Source organism: Papio anubis, chromosome 1 (genome assembly GCF_008728515.1).
Source record: "Papio anubis isolate 15944 chromosome 1, Panubis1.0, whole genome shotgun sequence".
NCBI classification, from domain to species: Eukaryota; Metazoa; Chordata; class Mammalia; order Primates; family Cercopithecidae; genus Papio; species Papio anubis.
In genome coordinates, this window is record NC_044976.1 from 52,607,248 (window position 1) to 52,631,764 (window position 24,517).

General features: G+C 49.6%; 1 protein-coding gene across 1 annotated transcript; it reads right to left on the reverse strand.

The window, feature by feature from the left end:
* Positions 1 to 940: 940 nt before the first annotated feature.
* Positions 941 to 24,089, reverse strand: CDCP2 (CUB domain containing protein 2). The gene is made up of 6 exons (XM_021936251.2): positions 22,511 to 24,089; positions 12,747 to 13,094; positions 9,525 to 9,860; positions 8,178 to 8,531; positions 5,060 to 5,238; positions 941 to 1,752 (listed from the first exon to the last, which is right to left on the reverse strand). Exons 1-6 carry the CDS (start codon positions 22,587 to 22,589, stop codon positions 1,426 to 1,428), a joined length of 1,623 nt encoding a protein of 540 aa, XP_021791943.2. The 5' UTR covers positions 22,590 to 24,089; the 3' UTR covers positions 941 to 1,425.
* Between the last annotated feature and the right edge of the window lie 428 nt (positions 24,090 to 24,517).

Here is a 24,517-nt window from a genome sequence, read left to right on the forward strand (position 1 = left end):
TACAGAGGGCTCCAAAGAGAACTCCTCTGGAGGGCAAAGATGGACTGGCGATCTGAGCTTGGCATCAGGGGCAAGGACAGAGACATGTGGGACTTCAATCAGCTTTTGTCAAGGATCACAGACATTTAAGGAAAAACTCCAACATGAAAGAGAGACACCAGCCTTCAGCTCCAGCCTCACGACTGAGCACAGTGTGTGACCTGCCCTGATTTATATGGCGCTCTGACCCAGCAGGGCATTGCCACCTCCACGGACAAGCATCGGCCAAGATGTGCAGGTCCAGCCTTCAACACTGACACCATGTGGCAGGGGCTGAAGTGAGGGCACTGGATCGGACTTTGGCTCCCTTTCTCTATTCCTGGAGTTTGGAGGCAGAGCCGGCCTGCTTTAGACAAAGTTCCCAGGGTTCCTGGGTCAATTCAGGAGGGTGAAGGCCCCTGGATGGATACTTCATTAGCTTCCTGCTAATGAAGGCCTAAGATGAGCAATTAATTAGAAAAATAAGGCCAGGTGCAGTGGCTCACACCTGTAATCCCAGCACTTTGGGAGGCTGAGGCAGGCGGATCACCTGAGGTCAAGAGTTCGAGACCAGCCTGGCCAACATGGTGAAACCGCATCTCTACTAAAACTACAAAAATTAGATGAGTGTGGTGGCAGGCACCTGTAATTCCAGCTGCTCAGGAGGCTGAGGTAGGAGAATTCGTTGAACCAAGGAGGCAGAGATTGCAGTGAGCCAACAATGTGCCATTGCACTCCAGCCTGGGCAATAGAGCAGGACTCTGTCTTGAAAGAAAAGAAAAGAAAAGAGAAAAGAAAAGAAAGAAAAGAAAAGAAGGGAAGGGAAGGGAGAAGAAAAGAGAAAAGAGAGAGAAAGGAAGGAAGGAAAGAAGGAAGGAAGGAAGGAAGGAAGGAAGGAAGGAAGGAAGGAAGGAAGGAAGGAAAGAAGGAAGGAAAGAAGGAAGGAAGGAAGAAGGAAGGGAAGGAAGGAGGGAAGGAGGGAGGAAGGAAAATTAGTAGTGCTTTTATTTGTACCCTGAGTTGGTAAAGCACCCATATAAGTTATAGAACGAGTCAGTTTTATCTACACTCTGCCACCAGTGACCACAACTATCCAAACTGACAAGTAACACACGTGGAAGAGTTCTTTTCTACAGCAGAATATCTTTAAAATTAATAACAGCAATTGCATATACATACACAGCATGCTACAGATTACAAAGCTCTTATCCATCTCTGCCTGCCTCTGAGCCTCATGCTAGCCCTGTGAGATAGCAGGGTAGAATGGCTGTCCCTAGGAAACGGAGGCTCAGAGAGGGACGTGACCTGCCCATGGTCACCAAGTCAGCAAGTCCCCATCCCACCCCTGTTGCAGTTCCCTAAGCTGCTTCCCAGGCATGTCAGATGCCAGGTCCCTATGCTGTCTATTCAAAGCAGCATCAAGACCACGATGGCAATAACCATGAGGATTCCAGCCAGGATGCAAAGCCCCAGGAAGACGATGTCACTGGTATCCTGGGCCACCATGGTCACTGGACCCTCCAGTGCCTCCGCCTCATCCCCGGATGGTGCTTCCTGAAGGTGCTCCGCAGTGGCAGCATAGGGACCCAGCCAGTGAGAGCCAGACAGCAGGTGGACGGAAGCCTCCTTGCGCCGCGGCTCACAGCGGACCTCGTACTCATGGATGTCCTCCCGCCCTGCGGCTGAGAAGTCGATGTACAGCACGCTGACAATCACTGAAGTGTTGTTTCTTCTCTGTGGGGTCACAGGGTACTCGTCACACCTGAGGGAGCTTGGGCTGACCTTGTTTCCCTATATATGTGGGGGTCTCAGTACTAGGGGGGCAGAGCCCAAGGAGCCTATGTTCGAGTCCTAACTCTGAGCCTCAGTGGTCCCATCTGTAAAAGGGGTACCGTGAGGGTGAGCTGTCTGGAAGGACAATATCAGATTTGATGCCAATGTTTCTCCGGCTAATGTTCTGGGGTCATTTACCATGGTCCAGGCTCTATATTTTTAAATATCTTACTTAATTCTCACAACAACCTTCTCTTACTGGTACCATTAAAACCCCCATGTGGCCAGGCATGGTGGCTCATGCCTGTAATCCCAGCACTTTGGGAGGCTGAGGCGGGCGGATCATGAGGTCAGGAGATTGAGACCATCTTGGCTAACACAGTGAAACCCCATGTCTACTAAAAATACAAAAAAATTAGCTGGGTGTGGTGGCGGGCACCTGCAGTCCCAGCTACTCTGGAGGCTGAGGCAGGAGAATGGCGTGAACCCGGGAGGCAGAGGTTGCAGTGAGCTGAGATCCGGCCACTGCACTCCAGCCTGGGCGACAGAGCGAGACTGTCTCAAAAACAAAACAAAACAAAACCATGTTAAAGAGGAGGAAACTAAGGCCCCAAGGTTAAATCCCTTGCCTGAGGTCACACAGCATACAAGTGACAGAGCCTATATTCTCACTCAGATCTGCCCAACTCTTAACTGTGCTCTTGGCCATCACACCTCACTCAAACAAAATAATGTAGAACCAAAGGAGGCTTTTCAAAGCATCGACCCCAATCCTCTATCCTTGGCAAATTTACAGATGTGACCACTGAGGCCTGGAAGGGTGATGACTTGCCCAGAGCTAGGTCAGAAACCAAGTCTCCTGCCTCCACATTAGGAGCTTTGACCCCGGTGCTGTGTGGCTTCCCCCTGCAGCCTTTTCTCTCGATGATATCTGCAGTAGGTATCCTGCTGTTGAGTCCCTGGCCACCCCAGGGACAGAAGCCTAGTGTTGGGAAGAGCCATCGAGGAACAAGATGTGGGAGCCTGGCACCCTGCTGCCCTCCCCACCTTGGATGAAGGAGTCGAGTGGCCCTGAGATGATGGGCCTGCAGGCCCAGGCTGGAGGGCAGCATTGTGATGGGCAGTCTGGCATGGTCAGCAGCGATGCAGAACTACTCTCCCAACCACGCCCAATCTGCCACAGCCACTGGCTTCTTCAGGGTTTCCTAACTGTCCCCATCTAGCAAGTAGCACTTCTGAGAGGACACTTCTAAAAATCAAAGCTGCCTAGCAGAGTCACAGCAGCCATGAATAGTAGGAAGTCCCCAGCACCGAAGACTGGGTGACCCTTTTGGGATTGAACAGGCGTCACAAATCAGGAGGGTTCTTTGTGTGTGTGTGTGTGTGTGTGTGTGTTGTTCTTGCTATTTATTTATTTTTTTAAAGATGGAGTCTTGCTCTGTTGCCCAGGCTGGAGTGTAGTGGCGCCATCTTGGCTGACTGCAACCTCTGCCTCCCGGGTCAATGCTCATGCCTCAGCCTCCCAAGTAGCTGGGATTACAGGAGTGCACTGCCACATCCAGCTAATTTTTATATTTTTAGTAGAGACAAGGTTTCACCATGTTGACCAGGCTGGTCACAAATCAGTTTTATGGACTAGGTGACTTCATGTGTCTCTTCCAAGTCTGGGCTTCCAAAAGGCTCTGATTCCATGTCCCCAAAGGAGCTCCTGCTCCCATCTGAGAAGAACTTGTGCCCTGGATTTTTGGGATATAGAATCAGGACACTGGGGAAAGAAAGACTCCTGAGAGGGGAAGGGGACCCAGTGAAAGGCTAATGTTAATCTATATAACAAGGAAGGGAGGGACAAATCAGAGAATGGGGGTGGGGGGCATCTTTTGGGGGTTTTGATGAGTGACAGACTTGACAAAGAAAAGCCACACAACATGGGGTGTTGATGGCTGTGGAGGGAGTCAAGTCTCTAATGTTTTTAAAGAGATGCACGTAAAGATTGGCATTACTTTTTATTGTCGTCAGCTGTTTGAGCTGCGTATCTTCGAAAGCAGCTCTATGCAAACACTGATCCTTGAGGGTCTAGGATTTATAAGGGTTACACTAAGAATCCATGAATCTAAGGTTCTCTGATTTTATGTTTCCAAGATACTGACCCCAAGATTCCATGGTTCTGTGTTTCTGAGTTCTGGTGGTGGTTCTGTGACTATGAGACCGTGAGTGTATGTGAGCCCTTGGTTCCAGGATTTCCTGAGTCCCTGCTTCTCGGATTCTTTGTCTCCATCATTCCATGACTTTATGGAATGTGGTTCTGTCCCAAACAAAACCCCTGGGAGACTTAAGGCATGGAGTAGGGGGAGGGCAGAATACCTCGGCAGCCAGGACTGGTCCCCTACCCTCCTCCTCTTCTCAGGTCAAAAGGATGGTGACTGCCAGGAGGCTCGGACAGGCAGAGGGTGGCCTGGAGGGGCCAGAGGCATACATGTGGCTAATGTTGGGCGGCGGGGGAGGGTTTGCTGGAAAGCACATGATTTCTGCTAAGTCAGACTGCAAAGCCCCTGGATTTCAAGGCTGGGGAGTCTTTCCAACAGCGGCCACTGTTCCTTTTCTCCGTACCCCACTTCCTGACCTGTCCCTAAGCATACAAATATCTAGGGTGCTCGAGCCACTGCCCAGTGACTCTCTAAGGGCCCCGTGTCTGGGTTCACGGCCTCCAAAATACAAGGATAGTAGGGAAAATGGGCTTGTAAGCCTCACAGCTTTTTGAGGGAGGGGATCCTGTGCCTTGAAAGGGCCTTTTGTGCTGTGGAGCCCAGGGATGGATCTGGATCACCAGGTTGGGGAGGGGTGGGAGAAGCAGGGCTCCCACAGCTCTGCATATTAAAGGGGTGAGGTCTTCAGGGTCCTTGGGGAGCTCTGAAGGGAAAGGGGAGGAACAGCCAACAGGGCCCCTGTAGCAGGAGTGACCGGTGGCGTCTTTAGATTGCTGCTGAGGTTATGCAGCAGCAGCTGGGGTTAGGCAAGAGCGCTGGGAAGAGAAAAGGAAGAGGGCTGGGAACCGGAGGGATCGCCTCTCCTCTCTCTCCTCTTGGAGTTCTTTGCTACATTTACCCTGAGCAAATTGGTTGAGGTAAGTAAAGCCAAGAAGGGCTTAGCTCTGCATCCAGGCCTGTGTGGCCCCCAGAGCCAGGAGAAGCTGAATTTTCAGGAATGTCAGATGCCTTTCAGCAGGGTCAGAGTCCCTCCCTTGTGCCTGCCCCCTCCCCCCAGCCCCTACCTGAGACTCAGTGCCGCAGGTATCAAAGCGGGCCTGGATCCTGAAGTTGCCGCCGACCTCCTGGGCAGCACAGCTCCGGCTGCCCAGGTAGACCTTGGTCCGCTCCAGCGGGGCCAGCGCCTGCGTGGAGATCAGGATCTGGAAGTCCGTGCGGGAGCAGCTCACGTTCATGGGCACCACTGGGAACCGGAGGGAGGAGCTGGAGGACTTAGGGTCAGGCAGTCTGACCCTCACCTCCCCCACGCCCCCCACCCTCCCACAAAGGGTGGTGGATGGGGAAACTGAGGCCCAGAGTAGGAAAAGCTCTTATGGAATCCTACAGGGCACGGTAAGGGATATCTTAGACGGGTTACTCCGTTCAACTCCATCAGACTGTGAGCTCCTCAGGGAAGGCACCGAGTCTGATTCTCTCAGCGTCCTCTGGGCCCAGCACAGAGCTTGGCAAGCCCAGTGAATGCTGAGTGAATGAATGAATGTTCTTAATAATCATAAAGTTCATCTGCTAATCTCTTGGCCATGTGCCAGGCAATTCATTTAATTATTTCACAAATATATTGATGGCCTACTATGTGCAGGCCCTATTCTCAGCACCACAAATACAAAAATGAGGAAAAAACACAGCTGAAATTCTTGCCTTGTGGAGCTTCCATTCTAGATGGGGGAGGGGGCAATAAAAGTAAAATACACCCACCTGTCAGAGTGCCCCGAAGGAAAATCAAGCAACGAAGAAAGAGCAGGAGAGTAGAACGAATTGGGGAGGAGTGAGGAAGGAGAGTTTCAGTTTTAAAAAGGGTAGCAAGGGAAGCCTCACTTTCCCTCCCTACAATGACTCCCCAGGAGGTAGATGTGACTAAACTCATTTTACAGGTTGGGAAATTGACACTCTGAGAGATGAAGTTGTTTGCAGTGGCCAACCGGGTAGACAGGATTTCAAAGTTCGTGGTCTGTTCGCCCTATTCAGCAGCCTCCTGCAGCCCTCCTGGCCAGGACGGTCGCACATGACTCACAGTGTCTGCTTTGGGTGAGCATGTGTGTGTGTATGTGTGTGTGTGTGAGTGTGTGTGCATGTGCATGCATGCAGGGGCAGGGGTGAAGGAAGGGGAAAGGAAGGCGGCTGCCTGGTGGGAGGAAAAGGAAAGAGAGCTGGCAGGGAGAGGCCTGGAACTCTCAACCCCTCTCCGGGAAATGCCTCAGACATATTTCAGCCTCTGGTGTCTGGGCAGTCAGGGATTTATGGGCCAGCCGTCTCCCACGATGATCTCGGTGGTGCTGAACTGTGTGTCACCCCCAACTGGCACTGTGGCTGCCCTCCCAGTGGGAAGGCCTCCTGCAGCCTGGGCCGCATCTGGAGCCTCGCCCAGTGTGAGTGCTCCTGTCTGCCCCTGGGCCCCCACAGGGATCTGAGGGGAAGGGATGTGGGGTGGAGTTGGAGTGGGCACTCCTGCCCTGAAGCCCCTGGAACAGGAGCTGGGATGAGAGCCCCCCCTAACTTTCTCTCCTTCTCTGCAGAAGGGGCTTGTCCTAAATCATGCAGGGCTGGGAGAGGGCCTGGGAGAGTTCTGAAAATAAGATTATCAGAGGCAAAAGGAACTTTAAAGATCTTTCCGTCAATATCCTCATCTTACAGGTGGAAAACTGAGGCCCACAGAGACACAGGGCAATCCCAGCTAGCGGAGGCAGAGCCAGTGGAGCTGGGCTCTCCAGGGCTGTGCTAACAGAGCCACAGCCCTCCCACCCCAGCTTGCAGGTGGAGCCCACTGAGGCCCGAAGGGGCTGGGCCTGCCCAAGTTCACAGCTCTGCCACAATCTTGCTGTAGCTCACCATCTCCTCCATCCCTGGCCCCAACTCCCCTTGCATATGGAGCAAGGAAAGATTTTTTAAATGCTGAACAGGCCTGAGACACCTTCCTGAAGGAAAGATGTCCTTGGATCCAGACATTGTGACCTTGTTACTTCCTTTGGCCTTCATGACCACCTGTCTAGGGCCTTCATCAACCTCTTATACAGATGCGCCCTCTTGGATGATCAGTAAATGGCAGGATTTGGACGTGACCCTGGTCTCTCTGAGCTTAGCTCTGGGCTCCCCTCCCTCATGCCCCTCTCAAACAAGCAAGAAGAAGGCAGGAGAGTAAGTTCTAATCCTGGCTGTGCCGCTGACTGCCCCTGTGGTCACAATGAAGCCTTTCCCCTCTCAGCACCTCCGTTGCTATACCTGCACAATGAGGAGCTTTGCTTGGCCAGGAAGAGAGCACGATAGGTGCAGAGTGCAGACATTTCTGCGCCCATAGACAAGGAAGGGTGGGAGGAGGGAAGCAACGGTGGACCCTCTTGGCTGACAAATCTACACAATAATATGGAGTCTGAGAAAGCCAAATACCAGCTCCCCAGCTTCCTCTGCAGCAAGGCAGGGCCGTCTGACTGAGTTCAAACTGTTTGGACATTTTGTAAAAGTCTTGTGAGAGGTTCTAAAGACGCTTTTGCTTTCTTGATAAAGAGTCATTTGTAGCTGGCGCTTCCCTTGTCCTCTCTAGCCTTGAACATGGATGTGATGCCTGGAGCTATGGCAGCCATCTTGTAGCTGTGAGGCTCAGAGAGTCCCAGAGATAACACTTGGAACAGTGTTGAGCCCCTGGACCAATGCAGCAGCTGCCTAGCTCCAGGCTTCTTGTTGAGTGAGGAAAAACAAGCACCATTTTTTCAATGAGTAGTTCTGAATGATACAAGCAGGGCTGGTAGGCATCCCTATGGTTATACCAATTTTTTTGCCATAAACAATACTAGCATATTTTTTCTATTTCCCCTGGATACAGGGCACCAGTAACAACACAAGAGGGGCCAGGGGCCCAGGGGGAAGGAACCAGATGGGGAGGGGTGAGGACTTGTGAAGTTAGGAGCACGGGAAGGAGGCTCTGCAATAGTGGAAACAAGCGGGAGCCGTGCCGTCCAGTCTCAGGGGTCCCGAGAGTGGGCAAGGGTATAGCCAACGGAAAAGGCACTGGAGAAGACCATTCATGGGGGGCAGGACAAACTGGTAGGATGGAGGAAAGAGGCTGCAAAGACTGAGGCTGCAAAGCCTCCCCTTCCCCCTCAGTGGACCCACTCCCACAGCCCAGCTGACCTCCGATGTAGGCCACGGAGAAGCCCCTGCGGGTGGTGCTGCGATCCGTGTGCAGCAGAAGCAGAAGCTGGTTGTGGCTTGAAGTGACAGGTGGTGGCAGGTGGTGTCCACACCAATTCCCCAGCAGGGGTGCCTCCTCACTGGCCCCATCGAAGGCTGCCAGATGGTCAAAGTCACAGGTCTTGGTCAGGCTGTTGGGCTCCTCCAGGTCCAGGTCCAGGAAGAATACCTTGACCCGGTAGCCCGGGGGCAGGCGGATGGTCCAGTGGCAGCGGATGTTGTTGGGGTAGGAACTGGGGTACCGTGGGCTGGAGAAGTTGCCCCGCATGGTCATGTATACCTCCTGGCATTGTCCTGGGTGGGGGAGGGGGAGGTGGGAGGAGCAACAGTGAGGGGAGAGGAGAAGTCACCCTCTGCAGTTACAGCTTAGGCAGCAGGCGCCACAGTGGTCCTAAAACCACCAGGCAGGTTGTGGGCACCATGGCTAGCAAACCAGACAATTGATCCCAACTAGCTGAAAGTTGGGATGCTTGATCCCAAAGCTTGTTTTAAACTGCAACTTGCTGAAAGCTGGGACTTGCATTCCAGCTGACAGTCCCCATCACGGGTGTAGGCCCTGTTAGGAATTCACTAATAATACACAATACCTGTCCTCAGAGTTACCTCTAAACTCCCTGGCTTGACAGATGATGTGGTTCGTGCCTGGCCTTTCCCCTTTTCTCACTGCCCCATTTGGCATGTACTATGAGCATACCAAACACTCCTTGCCCTCCAGGCTTTTGCACATGCTGTTCCTTCCGCTTGGAACACCCTTCCCTTCTGCTTCCATCTAACTCCTTCAGGGTACTGCTCAATTCTCTCCTCCACGAAGTCATCCATGATTCTTACTGATGGATAGCACAGATCATAATGGCTTGCATTGTCTGTTTCCTTATAATCTCTCTAACTAGACTATAAACTTCCCATGACTTCATCCATTCATTTGTACAAATACTCAGTATCTACTATGTGCCAGGTGCAGAGATAAGCCCATAAGGGACTCAGTCAGACCGGGGAGATTGACATGCAAACCACATACAGAAGAGACAAATGTTAGATCATAGTGTAAAAAACTTCTATAAGGAGTTGAAAAAGGGATCAATTCTGGTAAAACAGGAAGTCTTCGCAGAGGTGACATGCTCATGTCTTGGCATTGGCCAAGGGTATGCTAGAGCACTCCAGGCAGAGACAGTGCAGAAAGCCCAAGGCCGCTGGGGGGCAGAAAGGTGTGATCCCTGCAAGTGTAATGGGAAGATAGGAACCCAGTAGGCACAGGAGGATTCGGGGTGGAGCTCCAGCCCCTCCTACCTGAGAAGTAGTAGGCCTTGAAGCCACGGCCTCCGATGTTGAAGTCGGACTTGAAGATCACCTGCAGTTCGTGGCCCAGAGACACGAGGGTGGGGGGCCTGGTGCTGCCACAGTAGTGGTGCCCACGGGTGGGGCCAGGCCCCCCAAGCACAGCCACATAGTCATAGGTGCACTCCTCATTGCCTTCCACTTGGAAGTCCACGAACACCAGCTTGACACTGGCAGGGCCAGCGGCCCGGATCACCCAGTGGCACTCCATGCTGTTGGGGTAGTTGTTGGGGTACTCAGGGCTGGTGAGGACCCCCGACAGGCCAGTCAGGACGCCGCCACACACATCTGCAAGGGAGCCCACTTAAGCTGACCTTTCTTTCTCCTGTGGTTCCCAATTTCCTCCCTTGAGAACCAGACACCCCAACATGCTACCCCCAGAGGTATCTTATGAGGGTCTCATTACCATCCACCGAGCACCTGCTACCCAAGTAGCAAGTGTAGCACGTGCACAGGCCTAGCACTTGGCACCTAGGCTGCCTGTTCAAATCCTCAGACTAGCCCCACAAGGACTATGCTGCAGTTTCTCTGATTTTATAATTAAGAAAAGGGAGGCAAAGAGAAGTTCAGTAGCTTACTTGAGTTTATCCCAGGCAGACCCTGAGATAAGGATTTGAGTGCAAGGAGTTTGCTTGGGAGATCCAGGGGCCCCCAGGTGGGGAGGGAGGGAGTGGACACAAAAGAGGAGGTGTGTTCAAGCCAACTGCTAACCTGCAGGGGAACTCTGGGAACAGGGTAAAGCACACACTTCAGAGTTCTGTCAATCTAGGAGCAAGGGAGCTGCGGTATTTATATGCCAACTCCCCAGAGTGCAGGCGGAGGGCTGCTGTGGGCTGGGAGTGACCTACTGAGACTTCAGAAAAAACCCTCCAACAAAGAACTGTGGAGGCTGGCAGAAGCACATTGAAGTGGCAGGGCCCAAGGAACATGGTCAGGCCCCTGAGAGTAGCCACCCGACTGGTAACTGAGAAAGTAGGATTTGAACCCAGGAAGACTTATTGTGGACCCTGTGCACTTGACCCTTGTGACCTTCACTATCCACTCCTATGAGGCACAGTGGGGCACAGAGGCTGGGGTGCCTGAGCTCAGGAATGTAATCAAACCTCCCTAACAGATGAGGAAACCGAGACTTAGAGAGAGGACCTGATGAAGTAGAGCTTGGTTTGACGTCTGAAGACAAGTAGTCTCCCATCTCTGCCTTTTATTAGCTGTGTGACTCTGGGGAAGTAACCCCGCCTCTCTGAGCCTCATTGGAACATTAGAAATCATAAGACTGAACCAGCTTAATCCACTGGGCTCAGACTTGAGCAGAGTCAGAATATGCTGCTGGAAACTCTCAGGAAGCCAGCTTGGCCAGTACAACACACAGCAAGTGTGGGTGAATGCCGGAACTTGCCGGAGGTCACCAGCAGGGAGGGCACATGTGGGATGTGTTTCCTGAGACTCCAGCGTCTCACCCTATGGCACGGCTGTGTGACCAGGGCTCTGGATGGGGCGTCTGAGCACTTGGCGTCTTTTCCCAGTGCTGGCCCAGCCGTGTGACTTTATGAAGGCCCTCTCAGGTACTCAGATTTTGTGAAATGAGAGGGCAGGTTTAGATAGCCTGTGAGATCCCTTCCAACACTAACAACCTTCGCAGAGACTTCCAAACTGTCCCCTGGGGCTCCCCAGCAGCCCCCTGGAGCACCTGCTGGCAGCTGGTGCAAATTTCATTCTTATGCTGTATTTCAAGCTCTCTTTTAATGTAATGAAAAGATATCACCCACAGTTTTTAATGTCTTTAATAAGATATTAAAATTTAAATATTCTACATTTAAAAATTTAACTCATTGGAGGTCATCCATATTTATTTGTGTTTTTAATGATTGGCTTATAAGAAGTTAAAATATGAATTTACAGGCTGGGCATGGTGGCTCACGCCTGTAATCCCAGCACTTTGGGAGGCCGAGATGGGCGGATCACGAGGTCAGGAGATCGAGACCATCCTGGCTAACACAGTGAAACCCCGTCTCTACTAAAAAATACAAAAATCTAGCCGGGCGAGGTGGCGGGTGCCTGTAGTCCCAGCTACTCGGGAGGCTGAGGCAGGAGAATGGCGTGAACCCGGGAGGCGGAGCTTGCAGTGAGCTGAGATAGCCCCACTGCACTCCAGCCTGGGCGACAGAGCGAGACTCCGTCTCAAAAAAAAAAAAAAAAATTGTTGGGAAATGTGGCTGATGGTATTATGACTTTGATATCCTAACATTCTACAAATCTAAGGGTCTAAAATTCCAAAACTATTATTAGATCAGCCTATGGTTCTTGTGTTGTGGCATTCTACAATTCTATCCTTCTAAATGCAGCAGCGACTGGGGTCCCACCTGAGTCCCCTGGGATTGCTGTTGGTGGACCCTGGGGACCAGTAGCCTCTGTGGGTATCTACTGTTTGAGCTAACACCAACAAGGCCTTGATTCTGGCATTGGGAAGAAGCAGGAGGTTTGAGCCTTTGCACAGAACCTGGGGACAAGGATGAGTGAGTCAAAGAGAACAAGAAGAGCAAGGCCTCCTCTCCCCTCACTAGAGCGAGAGGCAAGTGTCAAGCCTGGTTGAAGGAGGGAGGGGTTAGGGACACATGATATAAGAGTCACCAGCTCCACCCAGACCCTACTGCGGGAACTCAGGCAAGGATTCCCAAGCTGTGAAGTGGTGGGATGCCGCAGAAGGTGGCAACAGCAGTGGTGTCCCCTCCTGTGGCCTTATGCCATGATAGAGGACAAGAAGGACAAGGGTAGTAGAGCGTGAGAGCCTCATTCCTGAGCACAGTGCGACCCTCTGAGGACTCCGGGAGAAATGGAGGGAGGCATGGGGAGCATTGCCATGAAGGTGGGAACCCCAGCTACCAGGATTACCAGCATGGTCATGAATGGTGAGGCGGCTGCTTTTGCCTTATAAACTATGCATGAGAGCTGGGTCATGCAGGATACAGAGCAGCCTATGTGCCAAGATGATGAGACCCTGCAGGTCTCACCTGAGCCCTGCTGCTATCTTCCCACCTCCACCCCAGAACCAGCTCTTCCACTGCCAAATCCCCCCTTGAACTCCTGGGCTCAAGTCATCCTCCCACTTTGGCTTGCCAAAGCACCAGGATTACAGGTGTGAGCCACTGCACCAGGCCCCTAAGGCCCCCCGTTAACCTTTCTGGTAGCCCGCAGAAAAGCCATGGCTGGCCACGTGCTTGTCCGAGTGGAAGACGACAGACATGACATGCCAGGACGAGGTGAAGGGCGGCGGGGGCACCTTGCCGCAGAACCTCCCCAGCAGGTTGCCCTTGTCTGGTGAGGCCCCATTGTAGATCTCCAGGAAGTCGAAGCTGCAGGTGTCATGGTACTCCAGGTCAAAGGCATGGAAGGTGAGCAGCACCGAGGAGCCCTCAGCCACCACGATCAGCCAGCTGCACTCTGTGTTGTAGGGGTACAGTCTAGGGAAGTTGGGACTGGAGAAGTTTCCAGAAGGTGCTGAGAGCACACCCCCACATTTGACACCTGGGGGAAGAGAGAAGGATGGCCGAGACTCCGTGCTGGAGTCTTGGGTACATGTGGTAAGGGCAGTGGGCCCAGCTACAAAGCTGGGTTCTTGGGATGGAATGAGGGAACACAAGGCCATGTGTTTATTTGCTCATGCATCTGCTTATTCTTCAGATGCTGATCAAGCATGCTGGTATTCATTCCACAAATACTGTTTCAGTGCTAGGCATTGTTCTAGGTGCTGGGGTCACGGCAGATACAAAACAGACAAAATCCCTATCCTCGTGGAGCCTACATTCTGGCAGGGAAGACAGACAATAAACATAGCAGGGAAAATACAGAGTTTATGAGGCCAGGTGCAGTGGCTCACACCTGTAATCCCAGCACTTTGGGAGGCCAAGGTGGGCAGATCACAAGGTCAGGAGTTCGAGACCAGCCTGGCCAATATAGTGAAATCCCGTCTCTACTAAAAATACAAAAATTAGCTAGGCGTGGTGGTGCGCACTTGTAGTCCCAGTACATGGGAAGCTGAGGCAGGAGAATTGCTTGCACCCCCAAGGCGGAGGTTGCAGTGAGTCGAGATCATGCCACTGCACTCCAGCCTGGGCGACAGAGGGAGACTCTGTCTCAAAAAAAAAAAAAAAAAAAAAAAAAAAATATATATATATATGTGTGTGTGTGTGTGTATATATATTTTTATGACACAGTGAGAAGCTACGGAGAAAAAAGCAAGCCAGGAAAAGAGACAGGAAGTGTCAGGCAGGGCCTCAGAATGTTAGTTAAAACATTATGCAGTAGGGAATTTAAGTTAATTATTAAAACATTATTTTGAAATTAATAATAATAATAACCCCGCAAGTGAAAATATGCACAGTCTACTACAATGTTAAAAGTACATTTTTATATGCGCAGATTTGCTTGTGTTTAACAAAAGAAAACAATGGAAAGAAACCAATAAGAATAATTCTCTGTCAGGGGAAGTAGTAAAAAGAGGGGAGGAAGCAGGCATGATGGCTGGATCTCCTTAAATGTGCCCTGTTTCATAATTTTCACTTTGTAAGAACATAAAATATTTTATATAATTTTAAGACATCAAAAAAAAGTAACCCCTAAATATCCCATACTGAAACAAATAAACTGAATCTTACCAACTTGGAGGCACAGTCACATGGGGAAAAATGATTTCAAATGACTTTGAAAGACAGTGTTTTGACCACACAGTCCTAGTGGGATATATCTCAAGGACAAAATGAACCGCAACAACATCTTAAACTATATTCAGTAAACTTACTATTAGTAATAATATTAAATATCATTTTACAATTATTATATATTAGAGCAAATAAGTAAGTTAATGTCAATAGAAACCAATATTTTCAGTGTAAGAGTGATAGGTATAATTTTTTTTTTCTTTAGACGGAGTCTGGCTCTGTAGTGCAGGCTGGAGTGCAGGCTGGAGTGCAGTGGCATGATGTCAGCTCACTGCAACCTCTGCCTTCCAGGTTCAGGTGATTCTCATGCCTCAGCCTCCCAAGTAGCTGGGATTATAGGTGCCCATCACCACGCCCAGCTAATTTTTGTATTTTTAGTAGAGACAGGGTTTCACCATGTTGGGCAGGCTGGTCTCAAACTCCTGACCTCAGGTGGTCCACTGGCCTCGGCCTCCCAAAGTGCAGGATTACAGGCATGAGTCACTGCGCCCAGACTGATAGATATAAATTTAAAATAGTAAGTAAAACTCTTGTGATCCTTAATTTGAATTGAAAGTATCAGTGTGAACTTGATTTATTTTTATATTTTAAAAATTTATTTCCTAGTTCTGTTTACCAAGAAGGCCTAGAATCCAGTAGCATTTTATACCTCTAGGCTGTCGATTAGGATTCTTATGTTCAGCTAAAATGAACAAGGCTCTTTAGAGCAATGTCTGGTACCAGGTTTAATACAGGAACTACACAAAATATGCTTGGTTATCTTGCTATGCTAAACAGCAAAGAAGCTATCAAAGACTGCTGAGATTGTGTCAAAAGACACAGAAACCTGGCGTGCAGTGGCTCACGCATGTAATCCCAGCACTTTGGGAGATTGAGGTGGGCCGATTGCTTGAGCTCACCAGTTTGAGACCAGCCTGGGCAACATGGCGAAACCCTGTCTCTACTAAAAATACAAATATGAGCTGGGTGTGGTGGCACACGCCTGGAATCCCAGCTTCTCAGGAGGCTGAGACATGAGAATCACTTGAACCCGGCAGGTGGAGTTTGCAGTGAGCTGAGATTGTGCCACCGCACTCCAGCCTGGGTGACAGAGCAAGACTCCATCTCAAAAAAAAAAAAAAAAAAAAAAGACACAGAAACCACCGGAAGTGAAAACCAGTGGCTAAAGAAGGTACAATTTGAACGTAAGGGAGTAATGCTTGCCGTGGATTGAAACATATACATAGGCCGGGTGCGGTGGCTCAAGCCTGTAATCCCAGCACTTTGGGAGGCCCAGACGGGCGGATCACGAGGTCAGGAGATCGAGACCATCCTGGCTAACCCGGTGAAACCCCGTCTCTACTAAAAAAATACAAAAATCTAGCCAGACGAGATGGCGGGTGCCTGTAATCCCAGCTACTCGGGAGGCTGAGGCAGGAGAATGGCGTAAACCCGGGAGGTGGAGCTTGCAGTGAGCTGAGATCCAGCCACTGCACTCCAGCCTGGGCCACTAAAAAAAAAATGAAACTCATTGGTGTATTTTACAGGTTGCTAGGCACTAACTTATTTATCAATTTTTTTAAGGAAATTGATAAATAGAAATTTAACATCTGCTTGGTCTTCCCTATATGGACTGTATTTCTGGACAACTAAATAGATGGTGAGGGAAAACTTTTTATTTTTATTTATTTATTTTTTAAGACTGAGTCTTGCTGTTGTCAGCTCAGGCTGGAGTGCAATGGCATGATCTTGGCTCACTGCAACCTTCACCTCCTGGGTTCCAGCAGTTCTCCTGCCTCAGCCTCCTGAGTAGCTGAGATTACAGGCACCTGCCACCATGCCCAGCTAATTTTTGTAGTTTTAGTACAGACACAGTTTCACTATATTGGCCAGGCTGGTATCGAACTCCTGACCTCAAGTGATCCACCCACCTGGGCCTCTCAAAGTGCTGTGATTACAGGCGTGAGCCACCGCGCCTGGCCGGGAAAACTTATTTATGGAAGACCTCAGAAATAATAACAACACTAGGAAAACATAATTTTGGCTGGCCATGATGGCTCAGACCTGTAATCCCAGCAATTTGGGAGGGCAAAGCAAGAGGATCACTTGAGTCCAGGAGTTTGAGACCAGCCTGGGCAACATAGTAAGACCCCCATCTCTACAGAAAAAATTTAAAAATTAGCCGTGCATGGTGGTGCATGTAGCAAATAGACCAGGCTAACAAACCCTGAACCCACTGATGTATCTAACACTGGCCAGTAAATATCTTCTTGAAAAAAAATCAAGAAATTTGAATCTCAGGAAGTCTCTGCTTCTGTCTACAGTTAGAGTAAATATGGAAGCTAGCGGGACATTTTAAGTAATTCCATGAGGATACCTTTGGCAAGTCCAGAATGTGGGAAGTTCTATAAGATAAATGACGCTGGGGCTTCAACAATAAATGATAAAGGGGGGAAGGAGGAACAACTGGTGTATTAAAAGAGTCAAGGCTGGGCCGGGCGCGGTGGCTCACGCCTGTAATCCCAGCACTTTGGGAGGCCGAGGCGGGCGGATCCACTGGAGTCAGGAGATGCAGACCAGGTGAAACCTAGATCTCTACTAAAAATACAAAAAATTAGCGAGAGGCTGGGGGTTGTAGGCAGCCTGTAGTCCCATCTACTCGGGGAGGCTGAGGCAGGGAAGAATGGCGAGAGAACCGGGAGGCGGAGCTTGCAGTGAGCTGAGATCGGCCACTACACTCCAGCCTGGGCGACAGAGCGAGACTCCGTCTCAAAAAAAAAAAAAAGAGTCAAGGCTGGGTGCCATGGCTTACACCTGTAATCGCAGCAATTTGGGAGGCCGAGGCAGAAGGATCACTTGAGGCCAGGAGTTTGAGACCAGCCTGAGCAACATAGTGAGACCCTGTCTGTACAAATAATAATACTTTCATAAAAATTTAAAAGTCAAATATCAACCAAATGCAATGGATGGACCTTGTTTGGATTCTGATTTGAACAAATGAATTATAATATATATATATATATATATTTATATATAATATATTATATATATTTTATATTTTTTTTTTTTGGCCAATAACTGGGGAAAACTGAACATGAATTGAGTTAGCACATAAATTAAGGAATGAAGCCGGGAGTGGTGGAGTGCTCCTGTGGTCCCAGGTTCTCAAGAGGCTGAGGCAGGAGGGCCACTTGAGCCCAGGAGTTCGAGGCTGCAGTGAGCTATGACTACAGCACTGCACTGCAGCCTGGGTGACAGAGAGAGACCTTATCTCTAAAATTTCTTTTTTTTAATTAAGGACTTATTATACCAGGATAAATGTATTGAGGTTACATATAGTTTTAAGTGTTTCTCTGTTAGAGACATATTCTGACATATTTATGGGTGAAATAATAGGCATCTGAGATAGGCTTTGGATTCCTCCACACCTCCCAGAATGGGGCTGGGGTGAGATAGAAGAAACAAGAAAGGCAGAACGTTGATAATTATTGAAGATAATTGATGGGGACATAGGGATTCATTGTATGATTTTCTGTGCTTTGGGTGTGTTTGAAATTTTTCATAATTAAAAGTTAACAAAACAGCCAGCACATCCCTGGTCACCTTCTCAGCGAGGCCTTCCCTAACCACCCTATTTACACCTGAAACCCTCTCCCCAGCTCATGCTCCTTCTCTCTCTTTAGTGTCATATGCTTCTCCATAGAATTCATCATGATCTAACATACTATTTATTTTACTTATTGATTTGGTTCAGTATCCTGCCACAAAAATGTAAGCTCTATGAGCTCAAGGATTTCTGTCCCTCTCCCTGCTGTATTGCAAGCACCTGGAGCAGTACCTGGCACAAAGCTGGTGTTCAGTGTATATTTGCTGAATGAATGAGTGAGTGAATGATCTTATATAACCCTCACAACAGCCCCATGAACTAGGCAGGGCAGGTGCTACTGACTCATTTTACAGATGAGAAAACTGAGCCCCAGAAAGGGACATTACTTGCTGTAGTGAACATCTATTGCTTTGGGTCTGCCCAATACTTCTTCCTCTGCCTCTTGCAACAATAGCCCCCTCTTTTAGACACTGCTCCCCTCCTTGCCTCCACGTAGTAACCGTCTCTCCTCTTCCTTGCCCCAGGGGTGGACGCCTGGCTCTAGCTGGGGAGTCCTGGGGCTCCCACCACCACCACAGTGACTGGCCTGCGGGGTGGGCGTGTGCTCCAGGCTGGGCCAGAGTTCTGCTCAGAATGCCCACAGAGGGATTCTTCCCTTTCTGCTCCCTTGACTGGGAGGGGGAGCCCTGGGGGTGGAACAAGGTCCATACATTGCATTTGGTCGGTATTTGACTCTTTTAAATTTTTAAAAAAATTATTATTGGCCAGGCGTGGTGGTTCACGCCTGTAATCCCAGCCCTTTGGGAGGCCAAGGCAGGTGGATCACCTGAGGTCAGGAGTTCGAGACCAGCCTGGCCAACGTGGTGAAACCCCGTCTCTACTAAAAATACAAAATTAGCTGGGTGTTGTGGTGCACTCCTGTAATCCCAGCTACTCAGGAGGCTGAGACAGGAGAATCGTCTGAACCCAGGAGGCAGAGGCTGCACTGAGCCAACTGCACTCCACTGCACTCTAGCCTGGATGAGACAGAGTGAGACTTCGTTTCAAAAAATATATATATTTTTAAATTATTTATGCTCAGGGCTTAAGGAAAAACCCCCTCTGTGAACTGGAAGAGCCATGTGAAAAGAGGAAGTGGATATTAGCCCTTTGTCAGATGAGTAGATTGCAAAAATTTTCTCCCATTCTGTAGGTTGCCTGCTCACTCTGATGGTAGTTTCTTTTGCTGTGCAGAAGCTCTTTAGTTTAATTAGATCCCATTTGTCAATTTTGGCTTTTGCTGCCGTTGCTTTTGGTGTTTTAGACATGAAGTATTTGCCCATGCCTATGTCCTGAATGGTATTGCCTAGGTTTTCCTCTAGGATTTTTATGGTATTAGGTCTAACATTTAAGTCTCTAATCCATCTTGAATTAATTTTCGTATAAGGAGTAAGGAAAGGATCCAGTTTCAGCTTTCTACTTATGGCTAGCCAATTTTCCCAGCACCATTTATTAAATAGGGAATTATTTCCCCATTTCTTGTTTCTCTCAAAGAACTCAAACAAATTTACAAGAAAAAAACAAACAACCCCATCAAAAAGTGGGCAAAGGATATGAACAGACATTTCTCAAAAGAAGACATTCATACAGCCAACAGACACATGAAAAAATGCTCATTATCACCGGCCATCAGAGAAATGCAAATCAAAACCACAATGAGATACCATCTCACACCAGTTAGAATGGCGATCATTAAAAAGTCAGGAAACAACAGGTGCTGGAGAGGATGTGGAGAAATAGGAACACTTTTACACTGTTGGTGGGATTGTAAACTAGTTCAACCATTATGGAAAACAGTATGGCGATTCCTCAAGGATCTAGAACTAGATGTGCCATATGACCCAGCCATCCCATTACTGGGTATATACCCAAAGGATTATAAATCATGCTGCTATAAAGACACATGCACACGTATGTTTATTGTGGCACTATTCACAATAGCAAAGACTTGGAATCAACCCAAATGTCCATCAGTGACAGACTGGATTAAGAAAATGTGGCACATATACACCATGGAATACTATGCAGCCATAAAAAAGGATGAGTTTGTGTCCTTTGTAGGGACATGGATGCAGCTGGAAACCATCATTCTTAGCAAACTATCACAAGAACAGAAAACCAAACACTGCACGTTCTCACTTATAGGTGGGAACTGAACAATGAGATCACTTGGACTCGGGAAGGGGAACATCACACACCGGGGCCTATCATGGGGAGGGGGGAGGGATTGCATTGGGAGTTATACCTGATGTAAATGACGAGTTGATGGGTGCTGACGAGTTGATGGGTGCAGCACAGCAACATGGCACAAGTATACATATGTAACAAACCTGCACATTATGCACATGTACCCTAGAACTTAAAGTATAATAATAATAATAAATAAAAAATAAAAAATAAGAAAAAAGAAAAAAAAAAGAAAAGTGGAAGTGGCCCTGGAGCCCAGAGGCCCTGGCTGTGGCATCCCTGAGCCCAGCTCGGCTACCTCCTGCCTCCCTGGTTACACAGCCAATGTATTCTTCTTTTTGCTTAAACTCATCCAGGTTGAGTTTCTGTCACTTGCAACCAAAAGCATCCTGAAGAATATACTTAACTAAATCCCCGTAAGAGAAGACACACTCGCTAAACATGTGCCCTGTACCAGGCCTGTGCTGATTCAAAATTGGCCCCTCCGTGGGAAGCTCACCATGGGGTCGGGCAGGGGGAGTCAGGGAAATAAGACAAAACACACAGCGTGATTGCACTGTGGCCACAAAAGGGCTCTGGGGCCCAGGGAGAGGAAATCTAATCTTCCTGGGGCCAGCAGTATCAAGGAGGCGCAAGATTCCCAGACCGGGTGATATTTGAGTTTGTCTAGGAAGAATGAGTTTCATCAGTTGGAGAAGATTTGCAGGGAGGGAATGGCATGGACAAAGGCTCAGACACACGTGCACTTAGCCTCTGTGAGCCGTGAAATGGGGACAGTGGTGCCTCCCTTGCTGGGTGACTGTGAGCGCTGATGAGCTAAAGGCTGTGTGAGGGCCACACAGATGCACATTATTGGCTCTCTGCCTGGATCTTGGAGTGGGACAGGGCAGGAATGGCATCTAATTCATACCTTTATGGCAAACGGACAAAGAGATATTCTGTCCAATGCCTGTTGTTGTCCTTCCCCCAGCCCTACCCACAGGACAGGGAAAGACACCAGAGCATCAGAGAAATGCTTACAGCCCAGGTGGCTCCAGTCATCAGCATAAGCAGAGGCCTTGTCCACTAGGACCCAGCCAGGCACACTGATGCCCAGGGTTACCCCAAGGCTCCTTAAGCCCCAGTGGCTGGAAAATAGGAACAGCTAGCTCCTCCCACCACCCAGGCATGGGTTGAGACACTTGGGTGCCCATCCCATCTCTGTCAGTGACTGGGTGGCTGGCAAGGTACAATTCCTCCCTGAGCCCCACTTGAGCCTTGCAGAAGGGTGAAATGATATCACCCCGGCTTCACAGACAGGTAAACAACGCTTGAAAAGCCAGAGCAGCTCAAAGCCACTGGGGACCACAGTGCAGGCAGAGGGTTCCAGGAGCCCCAGTGAAGGCGCGTGTGAGGTTGATGGAGGATGTGGAAGGCCATGCAGGGAGTGGTATTTGATCTGAGCTTGAAGGGTGAGCCAGATGTTCTCAGGTGGAAAAAGGGAAAAGAGATTTTCCAGACAGAGGGGACAGCAGGACTTAAGATCCCTCAGGGTGAAGCAGAAGGGGTTGTAATTCCCCTGTCAGAGCATGGGATGCCCAAGGGATGCAGGAAACTGAGGCTCAATACGATATGGAAGTTGGAGCCCACACTCAGAGGGCACTGAACACCATAAGAAGGAACTTTGATTTCACTTGCTTGGCAGTGGGATGGACAGCAGGGTCTCAAGAGGAGCATAAAGACTCTTCAGCAATAGGCTGGGTGCGGTGGCTCACGCCTGTAATCCCAGCACTTTGGGAGGCCGAGGCAGGCGGATCATCTGAGGTCAGGAGTTCGAGATCAGCGTGACCAACATGGTGAAACCCGTCTCTACTAAAAATACAAAAATTAGCCAGTTGTGGTGGCACACGCCTGTAATCCCAGCTACTCGGGAGGCTGAGACAGGAGAATTGTGTGAACCCGGGAGGTGGAGGTTGCTGTGAGCTGAGATTGGGCCACTGTACTCCAGCGTGGGCGACAGAGCAAGACTCTGTCTCAAAAAACAAACAACAAAAAAAAACCTCTTTAGCAATAAACCTTTAATAGTTTTTGGAGCCATTCCCTTCAACCTTGGTGACCATGTAGTCTTGGACAGGTTACTTAATATCTCTAGCCCTCAGTTTCTTCATCTGGAAAATGGGGGACTAACATCCACCCTGAAGTTTGTTGTGCATATTAAATGCAACCTATATGTGAAACATCCAACACATGGCAGACACTCAATAAATATTGTCTTCTCCCCATCTCAGGAACAAATACATTCTCAACTCAGCCACGTCCCCTAAAAGGACCTCCTGCTTTCTGGCTTCCCATGTAGAAACTTCTTGAGCCCCTGGCTGCTGCCTGCCCACCTCCTTCCCCTCCCAGTTTGTGTCTGTCACAAGAGTGCCTACCTTCCATGGCTTGGGCCCGGGGCCCTGGGCCCAGCAGTGCCACTGCCAGCAGCAGGCAAGCCCCCTGCTCTGCCAGCATCTCCTCACCAGGGGCCCCCACAGGTCTGCCGAGCTCAGGTAGGCCAGGATCTGAGGGTCCGGAGCAGGGGAGAGAGGTGAGGCTGAAAGGGCCTCCAAGTTAATGATGGCATGAATAATTCACTGACCCCTAGAATTAGTAAGCCGATCCCTGGGTACTTCCTTCACTCACTGTCAAGTGACGGATCTGGTGTCACCAGGTTTACACGTTCTGAGATCTGCACCGACCACAGTGTAGCAGGAAGGGAAGACACTCAGGCCTGGAAGGAAAGTGGGTGGTGGAGAAAGGGCATAACTTTTGGGGCCAGGTAGATCTGGGATCAATCCCAGTTCAGCCTGTAACTTGCCAGGTCACCTTGGACAAGTCATTTAACTCTCCTGGTCTGGGTCTTCTCATCCATCCAGCAGGGCTCTTCAGCTCCGACCCAGGGGCTATTGTGAAAATGAAAGGAGATGGCACTTGCTAAAGCACAGAGTAGGTGCTTGCTACAGGTTCTTCCCACCTCGCCTCCTGAGGGAGCTGAAAGGAGCCTGTATTTAGTGGGACACGCGGGACAACTTCCTTCAGACATGCGGATTTAGCTCAGAGGAGGGAAGGAGTTTGCTGTGGACAGTTGATGAAGGAAAAGTCTTTTTCACACAAGAATGAAGCAGGAATAATAGAATTAGAAAATCATATTGTGCAACTCTTAATGCAATAATAGGTCTGGGCCCCAGTGTAACTTCTGGCCGAGAATATGAAATGTTTGCTCCTTTATGGATCCCAAGCCTTGCTTGAACATCGTTGTGTGCCAGGCCCTGCACAAGGAGCTGGCGCTGCAGAAACGCCCTGGGAACTTTGTGTCCAACAGGAAGTGGGCTCGCTCTTCTCCTCTGGAGTCTTTTGATTTGGTTCAGTTCAGCCCAACACGCATTTCTAAGCTCCTTCTCTGTTCAGAGCCTGTGCCAGGCATGGGGACAGCAGGCGGACATGGCACATTCCTGCTCTCCCAGTGAGGATCCTGGGCTCTTTCTGGCAGACTAAGGTCTGAATCCTGGCTCCACCCCTGCCTGGCTGTGGTAGCCTGGGAAAGTAACCCAACTCTGTAACTCTGAGGCCAGGTTCCTGGATTGCGAAATTGGAGCAAGAATTAGTAGCCTGCAGTTTGCTGAGAGGATTAAACATGATAGTATATGAGAAGTCTTAGCCAGTGCCTGGCTCAGTGCATAGACACACTCAAGATTTCTGTTTATCCTAGAGGAACCCAGACAGCCTCATCTGCCAGAGAGCATGTGCCTCTGGCCCATCCTTTTGTCAGGAAGTCCCCAGGGAGTCCTTTGCTGCGGGCATGGGAGGTCTTGTGGAAGGTGTTCAGTGGAGCCTCAGGACCTGTCAGGCCTGAGGGATTGGCTAACCTGTGGAGGTTGATTGGCAGGAAAGAAGTGTTCAGCTGTTCCAGGCAGTCTGAGAAAATGGTGGTTTCTTTTTTTTTTTTTTTTGAGACAGAGTCTTTCTCTGTCATCCAGGCTGGAGTGCAATGGTGTGATCTCAGCTCACTGCAATCTCTGCCTCCCAGGTTCACACGATTCTCCTGCCTCAGCTAATTTTTGCATTTTTAGTAGAGACGGGGTTTCACCATGTTGCCCAGGCTGGTCTTGAACTCCTGACCTCATGATCTGCTAGCCTAGGTCTCCCAAAGTGCTGGGATTACAGGCGAGAGCCACCGTGCCTGGCCAGATGGGAGTTTCTTAAACACCTATCATATGTATGAGAGAGGAAGGCAGAGAGAGGCGCCAACCCAGTACCTGCTGGGTGCAGAGCCCGGTGCTGGGAGCCTCACATGTGGGTGCAGCCTCCCAGCTTTTACAGCATTCAGTATACTCCCAAAGGACAGGGAGGAAACTGAAGCTCAAAGGACTGGAGCCACTGTTTTGGGTTGAGTTCCTTCA

Excerpts from the sequence above, each read along its gene's own strand:
- CDCP2 (XM_021936251.2), bottom strand. The coding sequence starts at position 22,589 with ATGCTGGCAGAGCAGGGGGCTTGCCTGCTGCTGGCAGTGGCACTGCTG. Across the intron at positions 13,095-22,510 it reads CCGGGCCCAAGCCATGGAAG|GTGTCAAATGTGGGGGTGTG; the intron begins GTAGGCACTCTT and ends CTCTTCCCCCAG. Across the intron at positions 1,753-5,059 it reads CCTGCGGCACTGAGTCTCAG|AGAAGAAACAACACTTCAGT; the intron begins GTAGGGGCTGGG and ends GTGACCCCACAG.